Source organism: Sciurus vulgaris (genome assembly GCF_902686455.1).
Source record: "Sciurus vulgaris genome assembly, chromosome: 17".
NCBI lineage: Eukaryota > Metazoa > Chordata > Mammalia > Rodentia > Sciuridae > Sciurus > Sciurus vulgaris.
In genome coordinates, this window is record NC_136478.1 from 30,586,932 (window position 1) to 30,612,318 (window position 25,387).

The 25,387-nt window shown below is 36.9% G+C and overlaps 2 protein-coding genes and 1 pseudogene across 8 annotated transcripts in view; 2 read left to right on the top strand and 1 right to left on the bottom strand.

The window, feature by feature from the left end:
* The window catches only part of LOC306648404 (alpha-ketoglutarate-dependent dioxygenase FTO), a 217,569-nt gene extending 197,647 nt beyond the window's left edge, over positions 1–19,922 (bottom strand). The window contains exon 1 of the mRNA XM_079118534.1: positions 19,773–19,922. Coding sequence (XP_078974660.1) covers positions 19,773–19,817 — 45 coding nt within the window. The 5' untranslated portion in view covers positions 19,818–19,922. The remainder of the gene's footprint in view (positions 1–19,772) is intronic.
* On the top strand, positions 9,253–12,385 carry LOC306648321 (histone H3.3A-like; annotated as a pseudogene). The gene has a single exon. The product of its transcript is annotated as a histone H3.3A-like (transcript).
* A 132-nt stretch (positions 19,923–20,054) lies between the features above and the next one.
* The window catches only part of RPGRIP1L (RPGRIP1 like), a 105,957-nt gene continuing 100,624 nt past the window's right edge, over positions 20,055–25,387 (top strand). For all 6 annotated transcript variants that reach the window (XM_079118520.1, XM_079118521.1, XM_079118522.1 and 3 more), the window contains exons 1-3: positions 20,055–20,194; positions 22,672–22,763; positions 24,504–24,648. In XM_079118520.1, coding sequence (XP_078974646.1) covers positions 22,679–22,763; positions 24,504–24,648 — 230 coding nt within the window. In that variant the 5' untranslated portion in view covers positions 20,055–20,194; positions 22,672–22,678. The remainder of the gene's footprint in view (positions 20,195–22,671; positions 22,764–24,503; positions 24,649–25,387) is intronic.

The window sequence follows — 25,387 nt, forward strand, 5'->3', positions numbered from 1 at the left end:
AGGTTTCCTGTGGCTACAAATAAAGTTGCCCCAGGTCTTTTCTGTCATATGGTCTTACACAAAAATATTTTCTAATCAAAATATTTTCTATTGTTGATGGAAAAACATACCAAGAGTTAAGGTTAAATAAATGTTCTTTGAAGTAAAACAAAAATAAAAAATCCCAACTTCCAGTCTACATATGCTTCCATTTGACAAGAACACTTGAGAGCAACCATATTTTTAGCACCTTGCTAGACACCGAAAAAAAATTTATGACATGGTTGCTGGCCAAGAGGGATCTCATAGTCTCCCTAGGAAAAGAGAATTACATAAAAAAACTAATAGGTATGAGCAACAATTAAAATGTGAAATTTAATATGACCAAATGGCAAGACATATGGTACCAAACACCAGTTACCATACACACAGTTACTATTGGTCCCATACATTTGACATAGGAAATAAGATCAGTAAGAAAAGGGATAAAGGGAAAAATCCTGAAAAGCTTCACGAATGAGAAGAGACTTAGAAAAGTCCTCAAGGATTGGTGGATCTTGGTGGATCTAACACAGTGTTATCAAATTAGCTTTTATTTCTCAGAAGAAATGGTGGTGGGGATGCTGAGGATTAAACCCAGGGCACATGAAACTTTTTTTGTAAATCTCTGCAGTTTGAGCTAAAAATAACACAGCAGAATTTATCATCAATTATTTGATCTATAAAGTCTCCTAGAAATCTTTAAAAGCAGCCTAAGGGGTATCTTTGTTTTTAAAAAGTTATATCTACTTTTCTTGCTGCAATGAAAGGTTTAATGGGGGTAAGAGGTTACTGCACCCTCCTGTTCTACCCAAAGTAACAGCACTAAAATATCAGTGGCTAAGGTGAAAAACATCACTGAACAACATTCTGAGAACATTAAATACTTACACAGAAAAATACTGTCCGCATTTGTACAATTTTAAAACAACCTGTTAATCTAAGACTAACTTATCAGATGGCATTCATTTCCCACAAAGAACATGAGAAATCTCAAATAAGCAAAAAACACTTGATACAACATCATCTCTCTATAGCAACAAACAGAATAAGTCAACACTAAAAATAAAAGTCATTGCAAGAGAAGTAATGAAAATATAATGCAATGGGAAGGCAAGTAAAAATCATATTTACACTCCTCCAAATAAAAGCAAAATAAAAACAGCAGCTCTAAGAATAACAAAAATGGAAAAGAATTTTAACAACTTTATACTTTTTATCAATTTGTATCAAAACTAGTTTATCAGCTTGTACTTTGGGCAAGGAATACCAGGTCTCTAGTTTTCTTCTGCAGAGGAAATGAGATTACACCAATGGTTTATGTCCTAAGGTGTGCATTTCACTAACTGTGTGTTGAACCATCTCTGGAGCTCACCTCAAGCAGACTGGACGCAGCAACACGGTCTGAGGCTGAGCTCCTGAGTCTTATGCTTAAGGATCACTCAGTGATGCGCATTTGAAAAACATGTCTCAGAAAACAATCAACAAATATTGTGTATCTGCCAACAAAGTTCTGTGCTAGGTATTTTAGAGGACGAAAGTTTTTTTAAAAAAAATAGTTTCTGCTCCTAACAACTTGTTAATTTCTATATGGAGGGAAGTGATGAATAAGACAAGAATACTGAAATTCTTCTCTTTTATTTGTTCTCATCCAGGGTCTCGCAAATGCTATGCATGCTCTCTCCCACTGACCTATGCTCCTAGCCCCTTCAAATCATATTTATATCTATAGAACGCTGTTAGTTTTCAAATTTCTTTTACTTTCAGTACCTTTTTGACAATAACACAGGGAGGAGAGTTCACAATTGTCCCCACTTTACAGATGAGACATGGCAGAGCCTGAGGGACTTACACCAAGTGATATCTTGTAAGTGGCACCTGTGATAGCTGAGGTTTAGCCCCTTAACTACCAGTGAAGTGCTCCTCCCACCATAGCAGGCCTCTACCAGTGGGGTTATTCATGGACTTCACTCAAGAAACACTCTTTAGTGCCTCGTGTGTCCAGGTTCTGCATGCACTGGAGTACAATGAAAAATAAAACACAGTCTGTATAACTAAGGCAGGGAGAGACTGATTGAAAAAAAAAAAAATCATTACAATACTGAGTGGTAAGTGCTATGAAAACACACACAAATTGCTCCAGAAATCCAAGAGAAAATCCTTTTAAGATTTTGAAGTACTTTCCATATAACAACAAAAAAAGTGAATTAAATATTCATCTCAAGAAATTAGCCAAAGAAGCTTAAGTGAGAAAGGGCAATGGAATCAATAAAAATAAAGGTAAAAAGAATTAGAACATAAAGCAATTCAAGAACTAGATCAAAGAAATAGACTACCAATAAATATAATTTATTTTAAAGAAGAGATCTGAATACAGAAAGTAATAATCAAAAGGAGAGATAAAAGATGAGTGTGAAATTCTTTAATTATAAAACTATGAACAATTCTACATGCTATACGAGTGACCAGAGAATACTGTGTTCAATGCCATGTCAATACATTTGAAAATCTTCATTTCTGAGAAGTATAATGACCAAAATTTCCTCAAGAGGAAGATAAAAACTAAATAGACGGGGCTGGAAGTATATAGCTCTGTGGTAGTGACCTATCAATCCCAGTAGGTGGAGAAAGAGGAGAAGAGGAAGAAGAAATAATAATAATAATAATAATAATAATAATAATAATAATAATAATAATAGACAGTAACTAGGCACTGGAAAGGAACTTCCAAGACAAAAATAATTTTTTTTTTTTTTGGTACTAGGGATTGAATCCAGGATTATGCCACATCCCCAGTCCTTTTACTTTTTTATTTTGAGACAGGTTCGCTCCAAGTTACCTAGGACCTCACCAAGTTGCTGAGGCTGACTTTGAACTTGTGATCTTTCTGTCTCAGCCTCCCAATTTGCTGAGATTACAGGAGAGAGCCACCACGACCAGGGAGACAAATAATTCTAATGCATTACAAATGGCTCCTAAGCACTAACAGAGGAAAACTCTGCAATTCATTTTATTGTATTAGCATCGTACAATACCAAAATTTGACAAATCATAAAAAGGAATGTTTCTCAGTATTTCTACCTACTTTACCTTTCTCTGCTTTCAGCTTAGTTGCATCAGTCAAAAGAGCTCTGTTGGGTTTTACTAACTACAATCTCAACTATGTGCACAACATGTATGTTAAATACACCCCATTCACATATTTTGGTTTTCTCCCCCAGGGGTACCACCTAAGCTCCTAAAAGAATAACTGCTGCAGACTCTTTTCACTTTCATAACTAAAATACTAAAAAGTTGATTTCAGCAGCATGTTAATGTAACCAAGTAGGACTTATCCCAAGGAACAATTAATAGAAACTCCATTAATAAATTATACTCATAGCAGTAGAAATAAAGATACAATCTTGTAAATAGATGTCAAAAAGTTCAATAAAAATTCAACATCAGTTTCTACAAAAAAAAAAGTAAAAGAATCAAGGATTACTGCCAACATTGATCATTATACCACATTTGTAACAATAACCAAAAAACAGTAATCCAAAAATGTAAAGTGCTTAAGAATAAACCCAAAAGGTAACAAAACAGTGCCTAATGAAATAAAATTACAAAACTTTCTGAGATTCATAAAAGAAAACTGAAATAAGCATAAAATTTCTACTCTTTCCAACTAAATTACAAATTTAATGCAATAACAACTAAAACACCAAAGGATTGGTGGGGTAAATGGGGGACCTTAAAAATTGATTTTTAAGTTTATCTGGAAAAAAAAATGTATCTTGTCAATGCAAAAGAAAAAAAGGAACTTTGGAAAACAGAATCATTATGTGTCCTTGTACTCCAAATATTAAAAGGTATAAAACTGATAATGAAAACAGTTTGCAAAAATAACAAACAGGCATGGCTACAGGTGCCTGTAATCTAAGGAGGCTGAGGCAGAAGAATCCCAAGTTCAAAGCCAGCAAGGGAAACTTAGTGAGACTCTATCAGGGGCTGGGGAGATAGCTCAGTTGGTAGAGTGCTTGCCTTGCAAGCACAAGGCCCTGGGTTCGGTCCCCAGCACCACAAAACAAATAAATAAATAAAATAAAAAACAGGGTGGGTGGGTGACAGAGCTCAGTGGTAGAGCACGTTCCTAGCATGCAGGAGCTCCTGAGTTCCACTCCCAGTACTGGAAAAGGGAAGAAAAAAAAAAAAAAAAAAAAAAAAAGAGTAACAAACAAAACAAGAAACAAAATGAAAATCAGATGTGAATATTTGGGGATTCAAATCAATACTCAAAAGTCAATAATGCAGCAGAGATAACTGTTTAACCATTAGGGAGGAAAACGTTAGTAACTATTCCATACCATAACCAACTAAATTCCAGATGCATAAAAATTACATGAAAAAAGGTAAAACACAAAGTAACTGGAAGAAAGATAAAAGACCATTAATCTAATACTGAGGTGGGAAAAGTATTGATACGCGCGCGCGCACACACACACACACACACACTTTCAAATAAGGAAAATTCAACAATATAAAGGCAGACAACAAACTGAAAAAAAATACTTTTATCACATGATTAACAAATGGGGATATCTCTAATCTACGAAATAGTCTTACAAATCAGGAAGAAAAGACAAACACATGTTAGCAAAATGAACAAAGGCTACATGAATAAACAAATCCAAAAGAACTCTATCTGGCCAATAAGCACGATAGGAGGGAAGTCATCCAAACACAATAATTAAGAAGATACAAATTAGTTCTACAATGAGCTCCGACTCCTTGCCTTCCAATTTGGCAAATACATTTGTTTTATGATAATTCCCAGGGCTGGAAAGGATGTAACAAAAATTTCTGTTACTTGAATACTACTAAAAGGAATATGTTCATTTCAGTAGGGAAGGGAATATATTAACTACCCCTCCATGAAATGATTTTTTGGATTTTAAGAAGAAAACTATTCAAAACAATTCCATAAATGTTATTGTTAACTGAAAAATGAACAGTATCAGTTTAGATTTTTTAAAAATATTGTTAAATTGTTCAAAATAAAAATGTGCATGAAATCTTAGACTGGAAATTGGCATCACCTTCTGGTTATCTCTAGTAGATTATGACACTCTATTTTTCCTGCGTGATATTTCCTGTTTTTCAGTTTTTCTAAAATGTTATTATGTAACCAGAAAACTATTTTTTAAATTAAGAAATGCTTTGCCATCTTATTCCATACATACTGTGGTTATGCACTTAGAAAGCTTTCATGAGTCACATGTAAAAAATAATTTTAACTACTTTACAGTCACATCCATGGTAACACTTACTTTAAGCCCATCACTATTCTAAATGCTTGACATATATTAAATCACTTAATCTTTACAACTATTAGCATCACCATTTTACAGATGAAAATTGAGGCTCAAAGAGATGAGGTGACTTGCCCAAGATCATTCAGCTAAAAAGCAGCAGAGTTAGAGAAGCCTGGCCCCCAAATCAATGCTCTTTATCACCACAGGCTGTCTCTCCTGAGAAACCACACTCTAAAGCAATATGACTGGTGCATAATATAAAAGCCAGAACATAAACAATAAAATAAGCACTAGTCCCTTTAAAATAGTCTCTTTGGGAAACTCTATACATATCAAAAGATGTGGTCACTGATCAAAACATTTTTAGAAATCTTTTCTTTGACTGTCCCCAGGGGATAGTAAACATGTCTCCCAGGAGAAAAGGAAAGATTTCTTCTAGCTAGGAGTCATTCCCAAGCAAGGTTTGAAGTGTGAATAAATGGCAGAATTCCACTATTGGTAACAATGCAACAAAAACTGATTTTAAAAAATAAGTAAATAAAGTGATTTTACCATGGCACCCATAATTCTGTCAGCTCCCAAGAATAGTGAATTTTAGCCTTTGCTATGTGCTGCATTACAGTAATTACTTATTTTCATGCCTATCTTCCTACGGAACTGAGATCCTCAATAGCAAAGATGATGCTTTATTCATCTGTAAGCCTCCAGCACAAGTCCCGGCACACAGAGCATTAATTAAGTACTTCTGAACGAACTCTATAGAATGCCACACGAATGCTTTGAGCAATGACAGTATATTAAAATAAATACCAGTATTGCCAAGAGTCTTTAAACAAACAAGCCTATAAGGTATGTACAAAGAGATTATAATGGGGAAAAAATGGAAATTTTATGGAGCAGTCCGAAAATTTCTAAATATTCAGGAAGACAGAAATCAGTTTTTAACAGGTCTTCTTATAATGGCTATCTGTAGTCATTTCTCACAAAACACAAGGGGGGAATGGATATGCCTCATTGTCTAAAAAGCAATCTACTGAACCAAGGATGCAGAAATACCCATAAACTTTCTCAGACAACGATGCAAAAACACATCTGCTACACAGAAGACACCAGGATGCATCCTGCCTATGGGTTCAATCGACAAAGCACAACCTGGTGCCTGGAATATAAATCAAAGAACCTTACAGGCCTGGTATTTATTGACATTTGCTACCTGCAAATTCCTAATATGTGCAAGATGGGCCTATTTTTATTTACAGTGCAAACCACAGACTGAATGTAAAACAAGATGCTTAATAAATCCAGAGGAACATAAAACACCAGCATAACTCAGACAGCAAGACAGACACTCACTCCTTAATTAAGTGGGTGATGTTCTGCTTAAAACAAAAAGACAACCCTGGGCTATAGCTAAGATTAAGCACTCAGTGTTGCGAGGGAAGCGCCAGCCATTTTCAGGGCAAGGGCTTTAAATCATGAAAAATAAACCATCTAATAGTCTGTATTCAATAGTAAGTAGACGTCAGGACACAGACTGATTTGGATTAACACATTTTCAGTTATAACAAGTAATTTTACAGAGGATTAGTATCTTGATGGTCTGATCAATATGAGGCACCGCTGCTATTACAGATGAAGAGAAAATTGCCCCTCTGGTAATAAAGTGTGCGTGTCTTCGTTCTCCTTCATTTGCTGAGTCCATTACTGTAATGGTTCCAGCATTAACAGCTGGGACAATTTAAGCAGCAGGGGTCTGATGAATTTAAAAGCTGGGAACACTGGCCACTCATCCTTTCCTCCTTTCAGTCTGCATATGTAACTCCTCTGCCTGGCTATGGTTCCAATACAAGGATCATGTTTTATGAGAACAATGACTACTATTTCCCAATTATTGTCTCATTAATAGTGTTACCAGCCAATAATGTGACTAAAACAAAAATTGCTCGCAGCATATTGGCTGCTGAGTCTGCAAAAAATTGCACACTATTTACCTAAATAACAAGATTGACATGACAACAGGCTAGAGTCCACATAAACTGTAATGTTTGCAGTCGTTTGCCTGGTGCCGGTTTCGTATTCTCAAGCAAAGGGGAAAAAAAAAAAAAAAAAAAAACAGCAGAACGTTCATGCTGACAGAAAAAAAAAAAAAATTCATCAGTAGAATTTTCCATCTCTGTTTTCAAAAAATGGCAAACTGGAAAACAGTGAGATAATGGACTGCTGTACATAGAAATAGAAAATCCATATTAATGCAGCCTTGAGACTTTAATCATGCCCAATTCAGCAGAGTGAGTTAAGGTTGCAACATCAGCCTGTTTTATATTATTATTGGAGAAATGCTGGCCCTTGAGGCTCAGACTTGAATGATCCAGTCACTAAATGAAGATGCCAAAGGGCAGACTTAAGGCTAAGGCAGAAATCAGAGCTCTGAGCTTTCTGATCACAAACAGTCATGAAAACACTCATGCACTGGCAACAAATCTCCTCCTCGAATCGGATGCAACATAATTTTTCCCCTCAAACTGAGTCTTCTACTTGATTTCTACCAGTTATGAAGATCTCAACTGCCCCTGACTCATATGGCAGTTCCTGAACAAAAGCGAAGGCCTGGTCACTTTGCAGGCTGATCGTTTCCAAAACTAGAGTAAATAAATGGTGTGCAAAGCAATAACACAGGTGCTTCCAGCATAAAAAAAAATGCAAGCCTGACAGTCAAATCATTTTTAGAATCGGAGAGTAGAATGGCGTTGGGGAGGAGGAGAAATGAGAAATTGCTAATCAACCGGCAGAAAGTTTCAGTTATGCAAAATCAGTGTTAGAGATCTGCTGGACAACACTGTGTAACTGTAGAGTTAACAATATTGCACTGGACACTTAAAAATGTGTTGATAGGAAAGATCTTGCTATGTTTCTTACCACAGTAAAATAAAAGTTTTTTAAAACTACAAGACTAAAGCACCTATTCAAGATTTAGCTTTCAAATGTGTTAACCTTGCAAACACCATGCCAAGGACAAATATCTGAAACAAGTTTCAGTTGATGCAAATCTTAATCTCCTGAACATATCCTGATCCAGCCCAGTAGTCCCCAAGATTTCCTCCCAGCTCACACTTTGAAATCAACCAATGTGACAATTTTGTAAAACAACACAAAACCAGTTTATAACAGAAGATGAAATGAAAGAGCTTAGCAGAACTCTAAATTCACCTGCTCTAAACTGTAGCTTTTCTTTAAGTTTCCCAAAGTACCATCTTAACAACAAAGTTCCTTTTTTCTAAAAGTTAGAAAGTCACATTTTAAATAGAACTTTATTGGGAAATCTTCCATTAAAAATAACAAAAATAAAATACACAAAAACCTGTAGGGTAAACTAGCATTTTAAACTTGAAAATGAAGAAACCATTGCTGACCATTGCCAAAGCATGTGTTGAAAGAAAGAGTCTTACTGCTCAAAATTAATGCGTATACCTGTTAAGTAACTTAAATCCATAAAATACCTTATCATTTTTCATTATTTCTCTCAAGTTCCAGTCCCATCACTCACTATGAAGAAAGCCTAATGAACAATAACAAATGATGCTATTGAGAATTCATTCATTTAGTAAATATTTATACAATGACTACTATGTCCCTAGCAAACATTAAGTACTAGGAATGACAAAACTTAAAAAAAAAAAAAAAAAAAAAAAAAAAATTTTTTTTTTTAAAGGCCCCCAATTTGTGGAGCATATACTCTAACTGCCAAAGCCTGTATCACTAACTCACCACAATAAATCTAATCACAACCTAGGAGCCATATTGTCCTTATGAGGGTCACATGTATCAGATTATCAGATGCTGGAGTTTTCAACCACTCATCTTTCTTCAGCAGATACCTACTAACATCTCCTGGGTGGAAGACTCTCTGCCAGGCATCCAAGGAGAGATAAAAGGGGAATTAGACCCAAATGCTATCCTCAGGGAAACTAACGGTTGTTCAAAGTGACTCTTTTTGAACAGCAAATTCCCATTTTCAAAACCTTGAAGCTAGGATGGTTAGGAAACAGACCTGGAAATAACACAAAGTAACAACTCACTGTTACTCAATTCTTGAGCTTGTTAAGAAAGGTATTTAAAGTGGTTTGGAAACTATGATCAAATAAACTAACCCTTCTTCCATTTACAGAAGACAATAAGACCTACGAAATGGTGATGAAAGGTTGACTTACACTGGAGAAGAGATTATGTAAAGACAAAGATGGATGGAGGTCTCAGGAGTAGAACCTTCCAAGTGAGGTTTCTAACTTTTTGTTTTTTTAAGTCCCTTGGTCATTGGCCATTATATTGTGAAATGTGTACATCTGGTCTTCAACCCTGTTGCCAGACATACAACTCCCAAACCCTTGCACTCTCAGAGTGATGAGTGTCCTTGGTATGCTAATGAGATGACTGGTGCCTGGCAGCCCCTACATAGTGTCAGAGCTTAGAAAATAACATCCCCAGGGATGGGAATATACCTCAGTGGCAGAGTGCTTGCTTACTATGCCTGAGGACCTGGATTTGATCCCAAGCACCACAAAGAAGATAACAACAAAACAACATTCCCAAGTATTTCACACTTTCACACACTAAGTACTTCAAACCAAAGGACACTGGAAGGCTTGAGAAGCTGCCTCAGAACCAAGGTCTGCCTATCTCTTCCCCACCATCCATACCCATCTCTTGCCCCTTCTCACCTGAAGTGAGTCAAAAACAGACCCAAGGTGTCATGGGTCATGACAACTTGAACCCCTCCTCAAAGCAAGCCATAGAGCCTAAAAATATTACTCTAACCTTCCCTTACCTTTCTTTGTATCAGTTAGCCAGAAAGATGGTCTCAGACCTACCCATAGGTAGTAAGGTCCTCATTTCAGACGTGGTCCTGCCCCACACTGAGAGGAAGGACGGTTTCACAGAGAGGCCAAGAAGAATCTAACAGGCAGGGCTTGCCAAGTGTTCTCAGTTCAGCCGATCACAGGAGCTCATACTGTTTATCCAATCACATTTCTATACGGCTTTTCATTTTCCATGCATCCTAAGCATCCCATCAGGCAAAAGGGTGATTAAATAAATTAATAAAGGGTGATTAAATACAAGAGGCTTTTCTCTTGTCTTTTGTTACTGGGGTGTTGGCTGTGACTCATATAATGGACAGAGAGGTGCCACCTCTTTAGTCCCTATAGTAGCTTCAGGATGATGCTGATCATGGGCAAGACCTCCTGTGACCAGGATTAGAGGGCTGGGACTTTCAACCTCACGACCCAACCTCCAGGGAAGGGGGAGAAGCTGTAGGTGGAGCTGGTTACCAATGATTAGTGATTTAAGCAAGCATGCATGTAATAAAGCTCTCATAAAACCCAAAGAGCTGGGTTAGGAGAGTTTCTGAAGGGTGGCACTGTGCAAACAGCAGGGAAGCTGGGCACGCCTTCCTCCACACCTCACCCCCTGCTTCTCCTCCATCAGGCTTGCATTCATCTGTATTCTTAGTGATATCCTTTCTAATAAACTAGTAAAGATATGGAAGTCTTTCCCTGCGTTCTGTGACTCACTCCAGCAAATTAGTGAAACCCAACGTGGGGATCTTGGGAACCCTAATGCTGGTCAGTCAGAAGCACAGGTGAAACAAGCTGAGGCTCGGTGATGGGCATTTGAAGAGGGTCCAGCAGCCTGTGGGTCTGACCCTACCTCAGGTACACAGTGACAGAAATGAACGAACACTCAGTGAATGGCTGCTGCAGACTGATGACTTACAGGTGTGTGGGGAACCACCCCTGCCCCCCTACACACACACTTGGTCACAGAGCATTCTGAGAATACAGGAGAAACTGAGTCTGTTTTTCCATCCTTACCTTGTCCTACTACCGAAAATGTCCTCCATTTAGTTTCCTAAAGTACCATCAGTTAAACTAGTGATATAACGCAGGCCCGCCCAGGTAAAGGTAGTGGCCAAAAGAACCCTCTCAGGACCTCACTAAAATGTCAAACCACAAAAAAATTAAATAAGGTGAAAACACCCAGTGGGCACATATATAAATAACAAACTTTCTTTTATTGAGTTGTTATTTTTATAGCTCAATAAATCTTATAATTTAAGGTTTATTTTATTAAATGATATTAAGATAACTATCACCAAAGCAGACTTTTTAACTATTTATTTAAAACAACTAGTTTATTCTAGATTCTTTCCTTAACTGATAAAAATATGTACATTATTTAAACAAAATTATTAAATGTTCTTATTAAGTATATTTATTTCAGTAATAAACTATTTGTTTTCAATATTTTAAAAGATTATCCCCAGCCAGAATAAGAATCATTAAAGCTAATGTGAAATTCAACATCCATACTTTTTATTCCAAGAAACAGTTTTAATATTTCTAAGAAACCTCTAAAGAAGTCCTGGACCTCTCATAGTACACACTTCAAGCAGATCTTAGGGAAGGATTCTATGAAACCCTCCCACCCGACCACATGAAATCCATCTTTCAGCTCTAGCTCGCGGAGCTTCAGCCCAAGGAGAAGCGGGGTAAGTAAGGAGGTCTTTCTCCCATGGCTCATACAAAGCAGACTGCCCCCAAAGACCGGTGGTAAAACACCCAGGAAACAACTGGCTACAAAAGCCGCTTGCAAGAGTGCGCCCTCTACCGGAGGGGTGAAGAAACCTCATCGTTACAGACCTGATACTGTGGTGCTTCGTGAAATTAAAAGACGTTGTCAGACGTCCACTGACCTTCTGATTCGCAAACTCCCCTTCCGGCGTCTGGTGCGAGAAATTGCTCAGGACTTCAAAACAGATCTGCGCTTCCAGAGCGCAGCTATTAGTGCTTTGCAGGAGGCAAGTGAGGCCTATCTGGTTGACCTTTTTGAAGACACCAACCTGTGTGCTATCCATGCCAAACGTGTAACAATTATGCCAAAAGACATCCAACTAGCACGCCGCATACGTGGAGAATGTGCTTAAGAATCCGCTATGATGGGAAACATTTCATTTTCGAAAAAAAATTTTTTTTTCTCTTCTTCCTGTTGTTAGTTCTGAATGTTTGATATTTTTTTCCACAGGGGTCAAAAGGTACCTAAGTATATGATTGCGAGCAGAAAAATAGGGGACAGAAATCAGGTATTGGCCATTTTTCCATTTTCATTTGTGTGTGAATTTTTAATATAAATGAGGGGATGTAAAGCATTAATGCAAGTCAAAATGTTTCAGTGAACAAGTTGCAGCAGTTCAACTTTATAACAATTATAAATAAAACTGTTAAATTTTTCTGGACAATGCCAGCATTTGGATTTTTTTAAACAAGTAAATTTCTTATTGATGGCAACTAAATGGTGTTTGTAGCATTTTTATCATACAGTAGATTCTATCCATTCAGTATACTTTTCTAACTGAGTTGTCCTACATGCAAATACGTGTTTGTTTGTTTGTTTGTTTTTGCGGTGCTGGGGATTGAACCCAGGGCCTTGTGCTTGCAAGGCAAGCACTCTACCAACTGAGCTATCCCCCCAGCCCCCAAGTACATGTTTTTGATGTTGACTGTCTTCTGTGCGTCCCTGTAAGTTTGCTATTAAAATACATTAAACTATAAAAAAAAAAAAGAAATATATCTTTCTAAGGAAGGAATTCCATGACCTCTGCACAGATCACGTTAGATACCCCTTGTTACCATGTCCTGCTTTTGTGATGGAACTCCCTACTCTGCTGTTAGTATATTAAATCTTCTGTAGACAGCCAGTTCAACAGGACTGAATCTGCCATCTTTACCCCACGTCTCCAGTGTTAAGATGAAGAACTTAACTTCATCTGAACCACGGAACACAGAAAATGGCAGAGTGACTATTGTTTCAATTTTTCAAAGGGTGGTACACAACCAGTACATTTGTATAGACAGGAGAGAAGTTAAAGGAACCCTAATTGAGTCAATTATCCTGCACAGACACCCAGCACAAGTTTATAGAATGAATGCTCTGAATTTAGGTTCAGTATCTACTAGGGTCAGACAGGTAGTGGTGGAGGTTGTAAGAACAATGACAATGAGTTAAGGGTGATAATGGCAATGTTCATTTTTACAACATGCCAGGAATGTTTCAGTTGCTATACATATATACAGTGTAATCCCCACTACAATAGATGAAGAAACTGAGGTTCAGAGAAGTTAAGTTGCTTGCTAAAGTAAGTGATAGCGCAGAATTCAGTTCCAGGAGTTTGCTTCATACCCTGAACTACTACACAGTAGTCCCCTCCCATTATTTGCAGGGAATACGTTTTAAGACTCCCCCCCCCCCCCAGGATACTTGAAACAAAGGATAGTACTCAGCCCTATATTTACTATAAATACATACTATGACAAAAGTTTAATTCATAAATTAGGCACAATAACAAATTAACAGCAATAACAATAAAGTACAATAATACACTGTAATAAAAAGTTTTATAAACATGATCTGTCTCTTGAAAGCATCAAGACAAATGTCAATATTTTTGGACTGTGGCTGATGGTAGGTAGCTGAAGCCACAGAGAGCAAAGCTATGGAAGCGGGGTACTGCAGTACTGGGGCTGAAGGGGCAGAGGTGGACTGTGGCAAAATGCAATGCACATTTGCCACTGGAAGGAGTCACCCCCATTTAACTGTAGTTAGAAAAATGCATGCTCAGTGTTACCAGATACTCTAGGCATTAAAGAGAGTCGGATATCTAGATTTTTATGTGAAATCCCTCAACATTTAAATAATTAGAAAATGATTTTGAAACTTTCAAACACATACATCACGGTCAAATAAAATACTTCTATCAAGTTAGGTAAAATATGTGGGCTATAAATTTGTGATCTCTAATGCTACATTATTCCTCAAAACCACATATGCCAAAAATGCACAATCTACATCCAATCATAAGAAAACATCAGACAAATGAGAAAACATGGCCATTCCACAGAACAAATGGCCTGTACTTATCAGGAATTGTAGATACCTTGAAGGACAAAGAAAAGATGAGAAATCGATTTAAATGACATTAAAGGAAACCAGATTAAAGGAGACGAGATCAAAGAGACATGACAACTAAAGGTATGTATGATTCTGGATTGGTGCCTGGACCAGGAAAAAAATGTTTTATAAAAGAGAGTATTAGGACAATTAGCAAAATATGAAAATGTACTTTGGATTAAATAATAATATTACATTAATATTAACTTTTCTGAAATTGATAATTGTTCATATGTAAGAGAATGTCCTTGCTCTTAATAAATACATGCAGAACTATTTAGTGGTAAAGAGAATTGATGTCTCCTACTTACTCTGTAGCAGTTCTTAAAAAAAAAAAAGTAATAAGGCTGGGTATAGTTCAGTGGTGGACAGCTTGCCTATCATGTTCAAGGCCCTGGGTTCAATCCGCAGCACCTCAAAAATGTAATAACTGTACTAAAGCATAACAGTTCATATGTATACATAAAGGAGAAAGAGGGAGACAGAGAGGGAGAGGGAAGGAGGAGAGAGAGAAAGTGGGGAGAGGGAGAGAGAGAGAGAGCTGCATGCCCAATAAAGCTTACAAAGCAAGATGTTAACTGGTAAATCCAGACAAGAAGTCTGAGAGGTCTATGTTCTATTCTTGCAGGTGTTCTCTAAATTTTAAATTATTTCAAATTAATAAATCATTTCATCTGAAAAGCCAGGAGTCCTCTTGGTCATCCAAACTCAATCAAAGCCATACATACTCTGTTGTGACACAGTAGCCAAATTCAATCATATTGGCAAAGCAGCCATTCTTGTCTCATTTTCTGGCTGGGGAAACTGAGGCCCTAGGCATGAACCCCCAGTTCCAACAGCAAGACAATAATAGAAACTACGGTTCTAACTCAGGCCATCGATACTAATCTGGACTATTCTGCTATATGCCTTATAAGAAAAATTATTTTTAAAAATGCATGAAAATGGTATGGTGAGCTGGGCACATTGCACACACCTATAATTCCAGTGGCTCAGGAGGCTGAGGCAGGAGGATCTCGAGTTCAAAGCCAGTCTCAACAAAAGTGAGGCACTAAGCAATTCAGTGAGACCCTGTCTCTAAATAAAATACAAAATAGAGCTGGGGGCACGGCTCAATAGTCAAGTGCCCCTGAACCCTGGTACCCCCCACAAAAAAAAAAAGAAAGAAAGAAAAAAAAAAAAGAAAAGAGAAAAAGGTATGTTGCACTCTTAGGCTTTAAGACAAATTAAGTAATGTTATCAGGAAAAGCTGTTTGTTTAGTCCAACTTCCTTAAATCACCCTCCAGACTTAAAAACTGCATGAAAGTCTACAGCATAAACAATCGCAAAGAGGAAAATATAATCTATGTTATTTCAAAGAGAAAAGGAGTACCAAAAGTAATTACCCGTTATGGGAATGACAAAGTTTAATTTAAAAAGCAAACAAGAAACCTTTCTAACTCTGGAATAAAGATTTCATAGACATTACACAAAAAGGATGAATCATAAAAAGAAATGTTGATAAATCTCCCTTTATTAAAAAACATTAAGTAAACTCAAAGAATGGCTGATAATGTTTGCAAAACTTATACCTTGTCAGAACTTGTATCTTGAAAATACAAAGAACTCACAAAACTTAACAAGAACACAAAAAAAACTGCTTAAAAAAGATGGGCAAACTTTGAATAGATACTTTCCAAAAGAAGACAGACATTTGATCAATAAGCACATGAAAAGATGCTTCACATTATTAGCCATCAGAAATGCAAATCAATGCCTCAATGAGATATCACTTCACAGGCATTATAATGGCTACAGTAAAAAGATAGACAATACCAAGTGTTGTCAAGGACACATAGAAACTGGAACCCAAAATTGGTGATGGGAATTTAAAATAGAACATAAACACTGGAAAATAGTTCAACAGTTTCTTAAAATGTTAAACACATTTACATTATGACTAGCAATTCCACTCCTACTTATCCTTCTTAGGTAGCTAAGAAGAATGAAAATGTCCATATATAAACTATGATGCAATTGTTCATAATAGCATTTTCCTTTTTTAAAAAATATTTTAGACTGCATTTTGATTCATTGTACACAGATGGGGTACATCATTTCATTTCTATGGTTGTACATGATGTAGATTCATACCATTTGGGTAATCATACATGTACATAGTACAGTGATGTCTGCCTCATTCCACCATTTTTCATACCCCCCCTCTCATTTCCTTCTACATAATCTAAAGTTCCTCCATTCTTCTCTCACTCCCCAGCCCCCCACCCCTATTATGTATCATTCTCCACTTATCAGGGAAAACATTCAGCCTTTGGGGTGTTTTTGGGAGTGGCTTATTTCACTTAGCATGATATTCTCCAATTCCATCCATTTATTTGCAAATAGCATTTTTCATAATAAAACAAAATTTGAAGCAACTCAATTGTGCATCAACTGATAAACAGATAAACAAAATGTGGTATATTTAGGTATCTGAATATTATTTACTAGGTAATTAAAAGGAACCAAGTACTGATATGCACTAAAATGTGGATAAACCTCAAACATGTTGTTCTGAGTGAAAGAAGCCAAACACAAAAGATCACATGGTATATGATTCCATTTATACAAAAATGTCCAGAAAAGGCAAATCTAGAGAACAAAGAGGTTCTCTAGGGATGGGGGTGGAAATGGGAACACATCACCCAATATAAATGAAATCAGAAAGATTTATACATATTTTGTAGCAATTTTTTTTCATAATAACCCCAAACTAGAAATAATCCAAACATCTCGGAACAGATAAATGAATAAACAATGTTGATACATCTACACAGCAGCCTATTATGCAGCAATGTAAAGGACAATAACATGGACAAATTTCAAAAGTCACTATGCTGAATAAAAAAGAACCAAGAGAGCATTCTGTGTTCTTCCATTTATATGAGATTCTAGAAAATATAGACTCTCATACAGTGACAGAAAAGATGTCACTGGTTGACTAAGGGCCAAGGTGGAGGGAGAGACTGACTGCAAATGAATAAGGGGAAAATTTTAAAAGGGATAGAAATGTTCTTAATGCCAACTCTGCTAGTATGCACATGTATACATCTGTCAAAACTCACAAAGTGTACACTATAAGTGGTATGCAAATTACTGGGCATAAATTATACCTTGCACAGTTAAAAGTAGAAAAGAGTAGAAAAAAGAATAATTCATGAGTAGTTAGACATTTTCTATTTAAGATTTTGAAACAACTTCCTACACTTAAAGTGAACTAATTTTCATGAGCGAACAATTTTTAAATAAAATCATTTTTTAAAAGAAAGATTTTTAAAAGAAAGATTTTTTAATAGAAAGAAAACTTGCTCTACCAATTCACCATGTTTCCAAGGAGAAAATGGGAAAAAGTTTTGAAGCTGGAGTCAGAAGAACAATTTGCGATCCCGAGTTCCAAGTTGCCTTGAGCAAATCACAACTTCTACAAGCCTCATTTTCCACATCTGTAGAATGTGAATAAGGTTAATAAGTACCTCACAGTCAATGGTTATAGTTTTAATGGAGTCAGTCCTCCTCTGGAGCAGGAAGTCTATCTTAGCCAAAATTATAATCCAGTGTATAGCAATTCATAGATGCTCAATCAGTCTTCAAAGAATACATGAGTTATTTTAAAAAATCAACCTGAGCTAGGCATGGCGGCGGCACATGCCTGAAATCCCAGTGACCTGGGAGGCTGAGGCAGGAGGATGGTAAGTTCAAAGCCAGCCTCAACAATTTCACAAGGCCCTAAGCAACTTAGCAAGACTCTGTCTCAAAATAAAAAGTAAAAAAGGGCTGGGATGTGGCTCAGTAGTTAAGAGCCCCTGGGTTCAATCTCTGGTAAGAGAGAAAAGAAAGAGAAAGAGGGAGAGAGAGAGAAAATCAACCTGAATGATGAGAAAAACATAATGTATCATGCCAACAGTAACATTTAATAGTTTCTTTGCACTTTGAAGATTAATATAGAAAGGTCTTCCCCCTTTTCGTGCCCATCTTTAGTGTATTATCACTATCACATGCAAACTCAAGTATAGAAACTTTAGGCCTCTTGTGAAATGTTATTGTAATTCAGGTCATTACAGACCAGATTTGATATTTTAAATTCTCAGGTGTACTGACCTAAGACAGATTAACTTGTAAGACTGAATTCTATGAGAGCAAGAACTGTACCTGCTTTAATTACCACTGATCTTCAATGCCAATATTTGCCTAAATGAGTGAGCACCCAATAGCATGTGCAAAAACCCTGTGAGCAGATGAACTACAGGCAAGAGGAACTTCTAAGGCCAAAGTGTCCGATAGGGAGAGAGCAAAGAGTCATGTCCAATGAAGCTGTGGAAGCAGGTAAGACTTGGACCATGCAGAATCTTTTAGATTATGTTAAGTTTAGTTTTTTTCCTAAGAGCAACAGAAGGCCAGGAGTGATTTTTTGGCAAAGTAACTAAGAAATAAAGAGCACGATTAGATTTGAATTTTGAAAAAACTCATTCTCTACAGTTTGAAGAAACTGATTGTTGGGGGAAATGTAAAGAGAGTGTTAAGTTAGGGTATTTAGTGAGTGTAGTCTATGAGGAGGCTGTTACAGTCCATTAAGACATAATGGTAATCTGGTGCAAGGCAGTAGAGGTGGAAAAAGTAGACAGATACCCAATATATTCACAGAAATCAATAGGACTCAACATGGGGGAAAAGGAAAACATTCAATTCTTCTGAGCCTTGATTCTTCATCTGCAAAACAGTACTGTTAATATTCCATCTGTATCACATCTATCTTGTAATTTGTTGTGATAAGAATATAAAATAATACACATATGCACCAAACACAGGTGCCTGCTGAAAGTAAATTGATAAATCTGTATTGCTTTTATTTATTATTGTTGTTGTCATCACATGGAATAGCATCTACCAGAAACTGAACTACAAAGGTAGAGAATAAGAATGTGGTTAAAGATTCATACCCACAGTGCTGAAGACACAGACTGTATCAGTTTTCCACTGAGACAACTGTTCCAAATAAACACATCTGACCGCACGATATTTCGTCCAAACAGCTCTCAGTCCTCAGAGACCATTATGGAATGAGAAAGCACAGCTGGTGTGACCACAGTCATCTGAGAATCCAGTAAACTGAGGCACAAAGGTGGCTACAAGGAATAGGTACAGAAATAGGACAAGGGAATGGGCGTCTTGATTCTCAGTCCTGAGTTGGTCCAACGGGACTTGGCCTGAATCCTAAGCAACACGAATATGCCACACACGCGCGCGCGCGCACACGCACACACACGCACACGCAGCCCATGTCTCCAGGTTCCTTGCAGACAAGGCCCTGTCATCCCTTGGTTTAACACCGTGCATTCGCTCACCATCAAAGCAAGTCCTTCCGGTTCCCTGCCCCTACCTCCCCGCTCCAAGAACCCCAGACCCCAGGAAAGCCGACGTACCTTAGCTTCGCGCTCTCGTTCCTCCGCGGTCTGGGTGCGCTTCATGTTGCCACTAAAGCCGCCTTCGCCACTGCGAGCCGCGTAGATCCCTGGCCCGGGGCCCCGCCTCCTACGTGTAGTTCTCTCAACGTCCTGCTCCCATCCGGCGCCATGCTCCCTCAGGCCCGTGAGAACTACAACTCCCAGGATGCACCGCGCGACGCCCGAGAGCGACTAGGGCTTCCGAGCAGAATTTCCCCGGTCCTACAGCTGAGCAAGAGTAGTCCGCTACGCAGCGAGCAGACGACCTGGAGCCCATAGAGAACTACATTTCCCAGGGGGCAACGGGGCCTGCCATGTTTTTCCCGTGCTCCTCTTGGTCAGCTGCCCCACACGCTGTCGGCGCTATAGCAACGGTAGCTAGCGGCCGGGCGAGAGTGGTGGTGAGTACTCTGGGAGGGGTGTCGGGGGGTGGATGGAAGCTGGCGGACCCTAGTCCTGCAACACGGGCCAGGGTCCTGGGATCTACTTTGCGGTCTGGAAAAGGCCCTGGAGCTCTTGCGTGAAAAGCAGCCCCGCCGAGACACCTCCACAAAACAGGCCTGCATCACCACCCGCCCTTTATCCCCACGCCCAAGAGTCGTTTGAAATTCTATATCCCAAACATAAACCCTACCTAATGAGAGTTGGGGTCCCTATCCACACTTCACTCATTTACCCTTTGTTCGGAATTGCTTGGTAGACCCTAAGCACCTGGAGTGCCCCCTTGTTACTTTATTACATGTTTATTGTCTAACTATTTCTATAACCCGTTAATACCATAAGGACAAGGACTTTGTTTACCATTTTAGTCTCATTTATGCATTCAGTAAACACAAATTTTGGCGCCCACCATACGGCAGAAACTTCCCTACTAACCATGAACAACCCCAATGCACATCTGAAGATATTTATACTTAATTAGTGGAGGCAATAAACTAGCAAACAAATGAGATATTTTCAGATAGAGTCTATTGCTATGAAGGGAAATGAACCCTGAACAAATTGGGAAGAAGACTACTCAAACACAGGATGGTCAGGGAAAGCTTATCTAAGCTGAACTCCAAAGGAGCCAGCCAATGGAAAGGCTTTGAACAAGATAAGGGAGGGTATGGTGGGCTTGTAGAAGAGGAGAACAAATATAAGTGGAGCGGAGTGAGCAAGAAAGTAGAGCATAAAGCCATTGCAACACCACGCAGTTTCTCAACTTCTGCACTATTAACATTTTGGATGGGATTGTCATGAATCCTATGCACTGCAGGATGTTTAGCCTCATCCCTGACATCTACCCTCTATAGTACACCTCCCCTTCCCAGTTGTGACAATCCAAAATATCACCAGACAACTACTTACTAGATTAGTTATGTTAAGAAAGTTACCTAATCTATCTCAACTTCCTCATTTGTAAAGAATCATTTGAGTAACAATATCACAAGGATATTGTGGGTGATTTAATTAATTCATACTATTTAATTAATTAAGTAGCACTTAGAACAATGCCTTTCTAAACAGAGTGAACATTTGGTAAATTTTAACACCATCATCAATATTATTATGAAATCAACCTTAACTCTACCATGAAAAGTAGTCACTTTCACAGGTGGCCTGTGATTTAAAATCTTAATAATTTAAGTTCTAAAGATGACCTTTTCTGTAGCAGTGTTTCTAAAAGAAGTAGTCTCCCAGGCATGTGTCCTTTACCTGTTTCTGTCACACAAAAATGTTTTTTTTTTTTTTTAGTTACCTTGAAAATTATGAACCCACCCCCTAAAGCATATTGCATCCACACATATACGTACAAAATTTGTAAAACATATCTGGGTTTTCTGACACTAAAAGCTCCATGAACTTCATTCATTCATTCAAACAACTATTCAATGAATACCTGCTCTCTGAATGTACCAAGCTTTATGTTGGCCTCCAAGAATAAAGAGGCAAACAAGACAAATAAGCTTGCTACTTTATTGGTCTTAACATTATAGAACTTGAAAACCTCTGCCTTAAGGCATCTTTATTAGCAGTTTGCATTTAACTTCCTAGGTAGATCAAAATGAAAATATAAAATTCTTTTTTTTCCTTTTTTTGCTTACGAGAAATTGTATGGACCATTCACATCCACATGTAGAATAGACATACTGTGGCATATCTCTAAAGAATACAAACTGTAAAAATGCTAGAATTCGCTGGATAACATATATTTAGTGGTAGCTAATCCCTGAAACCTAGGCCTTTGTCCCAAGACAAAGGCAAGACATAACAAAAGCAATTCCAGTTGATGAGTTTATGAAACCACTTTCACAAAACTTGAAACTGCCTACTCATCTGTGCATCAAGCAAAAAATTAATATTCCAGTATCATTGACATCCCAGCACATGTGCTAAATGCTTGCAATTTGCCATTTCACTTACTTTTTAGAATAGCTCTGAGGCATTATTTACTCCATTTTTTAAATTAAGGGACTGAAATTCAAATAGGTTGCATGATTTGACCAGTAGTTAAATAATAGAACAATCATTTGGATTAAGTTCCTGACCTGATTTTTTTTTCCAGGATGCCTGCTTTTTTATGGAAAGGAAGTATTTCTTAAATTTTAAAATTTGTTTTTGTTTCAGATAGAAGAAAAAAAGAAAAGGAAGGATGATAATCTTACCTCATTTCCTAAGCAAACTATAGGAAATACACTGTTGAAAGAAACACTGTCTCCATGATTGAATGTAGTCTACTTTTAGAATAGAAGCTTTCATCTTCTTCAAGCAGCACATGTGGGCAATAAGATGTCCATTAAAGTTCTAGTCCCTTATTCGTTTTATTTGGTTCATTCCATTGCATGGTTAATGTAATAACTTGGAAAGAGTTTATTTGAATTTTTGTTTCTCACAGATAGGCCATGTCTGGTCCAACTGATGAGACTGCGGGAGACCTGCCTGTGAAAGATATAGGTCTAAACCTCTTTGGAGCAGGAGGGTTACAAGGTAAGACCAGCTGCTATTTATTACAGTTATGAACTTTGATCAGTGATTTCTTTACTTTTAATTTAAAGTATTTCTGATATTCATACAACCCAAACCATTTAAGTAACTATATAGCTCTTGATTGGACTAAACAAGATGTAGAGTTTGGAACACATATGGTATTTTACTGCATGCATCAATTATCAACAGCTCATAGCAAATGCAAGATCCCCCTCTGTTCTGATAAAGAATTGTTATAAATCATCTTTTTAAAATTCCACACATCAGTAGAAACTACATAGAGAGTATCATGCCTCCAAACTGAATTGCCTGGTTTAAATCACATTCACCATTAAAACATTTCTTTATGTTTAAATTTTATGCAGGAGGAAATGCCATATTTAAAAATTTTTGCCTTTCAAGTAGAGTATCTCAAAATGGCTTGTTTACGCAAGTGATAGTTTTTTAATCAAATTAATATACATTAAAGGTTTTCTTTATCCTTTTATCACTTACTGGTTTCTATAGAGCTAAAGAGCACTTTCAAATTGAGAAAGAAAAGCACTGCTTTAAAGAAAAATTTAGAATATAGAGCAATGTTTATGTTTGTGTGTACGAATAATGTGTCAGCCATACTTTCTGGTGACAGCACATTTGCTATTGAAAAGCCTAGGGATTTAAAATATATTCCACTAGGGAATCCTCATGTACCTTTTAATCAGAAGAGTGTAAATGACTACCTTTAACTACCTCAGAAGGGTGGCTAATGTATTATTTACTGAAAAAAGATAAATCTGACTATATAGATTTTATTGTTAAAAGTTAATAGTGTGTGTAAGCTTTGCTTTAGATCTTTCAGGGAGTATCAGGTATTCAAATACAAATAAATTTTAAGACTACAAAGCTATTTATTGGATTTTCATACTGTTTTGTCCTCCTTGACCACCATCACACTTTAATCTCTGTCACTTTTTTCTTCATTTTTATTGAACAATTATGGAAAACTGATGTACTTCACAATGATATGGAAAGTACCGAATTTAAACATATGTAAAAAGATATGCATGCTCAAAGTGTGTGAACGTTCTATTAAAATAACTTATAGAAAAATGACCTGTGAAGCTTTCCAGTGACAAATTTTTAAATTTTAGGGGTTTTAAGGAGAGGGGTTGGTCTTATATTACAGTTTGTTTTAAAGCTGAACACCCATAACTCCAAAAAAGTCTTAATTCTATTGTGGCCACCAAATTATTCTAACTCTTGGCTTTGTAAAAAATAGATAAATAAATACTTTCAGACACTCTAACATGTGTGTTTGCATGCACATTTGTCACTAGGGATAGAACTCCAGGACTCATGTTTGCTAAACAAATGCTCTACCACTGAATTACACCTCCAGCCCAGACACTCTGACTTTTCTGGCTTGGTTTTTATAGCATTCAGCATATGAATTGAAAAGCCTGTTGAATCAGAGTTCCATCTTATATTCTGAAAGAATGATTATTTGAAAACATTTTTTAATAAATACTATTGTTGCTGAAGTTCCTAATTCTATATATATAAAGTATTAATCACAAAGATTCTTATTCTCACTCATCTTTATTGTGAACAATTGTTGTATATCATTTCTAAAGAAATCTTCATTGTAGATCACAAAGGAAAATTCTGAATACATCAGAGATTATTTTAATACCAATAGTTATCATTTTTAAAGAGTAGTTTAAGTAATCCTATAGTTAATTACCTTGGCATTTTTTGCAGAAACTTCAACAACACGGACAATGAAGTCTCGCCAAGCTGTATCACGTGTCAGTCGTGAAGAACTGGAAGACAGATTTTTGCGTTTGCATGATGAGAACATTTTACTTAAACAGCATGCCCGTAAGCAAGAGGATAAAATTAAAAGGTTATGATAAAAAGCTTTTAGCTTTTTTTCTTGACTCTGTAACGTTTGGAGGATATGCTTTTTTTATAAACTTAATTGAAAACCCCACCTTCAATCTCTTTTGGAACAGGCAGGTTGTAAATAAATAGAATTTTTAAAAATGGAAAATCTTACAAACTAGAATAATAAGCCAAAAAGATTGTGTTTATTATGTCTGAAATTGCTATTTGAATGAGAGAGCTAGCTAATAGCTAAGAGTACCATGAGTATATCATATCTATAAATAACTTTTGGTTTCATATTTATAGTTTAATAAGCAAATGGCCAAAGCATATGTTTTTAAAATGTCATGTTTTTAAAATAAAAGTTTTTAAAAGTAATTAACTCTTACAACTTGTTAGAATGCATGTTCCTTTAAGATTTATGGGGTTTATTAGTGAAAACAGCACTTCAGTCTCTGGAACATATTTAACTTAGCTTGGGTTAGTCTATATTTTCAAGAGTCTCCACTGTTGCTGAAAAAATATTGTCATTTTTTATTTATGTGTAAAAAGTTATGCAAGAATGATGTCTTAAGAATAGATATTCTTTAATTCTTTCTTATTCAGAAATACTGTGCCTATCTTCTGAATGTATGACATTAAAAATAAAATAGTACATTCACATTTGTAAGCACAAGCAATTCTTATTCATGATATATGTTCAAAGAAAAGGTGAGATAGTCACTAAAGAAAGAAGATAGGGTTTTTTTCTGCTTAGA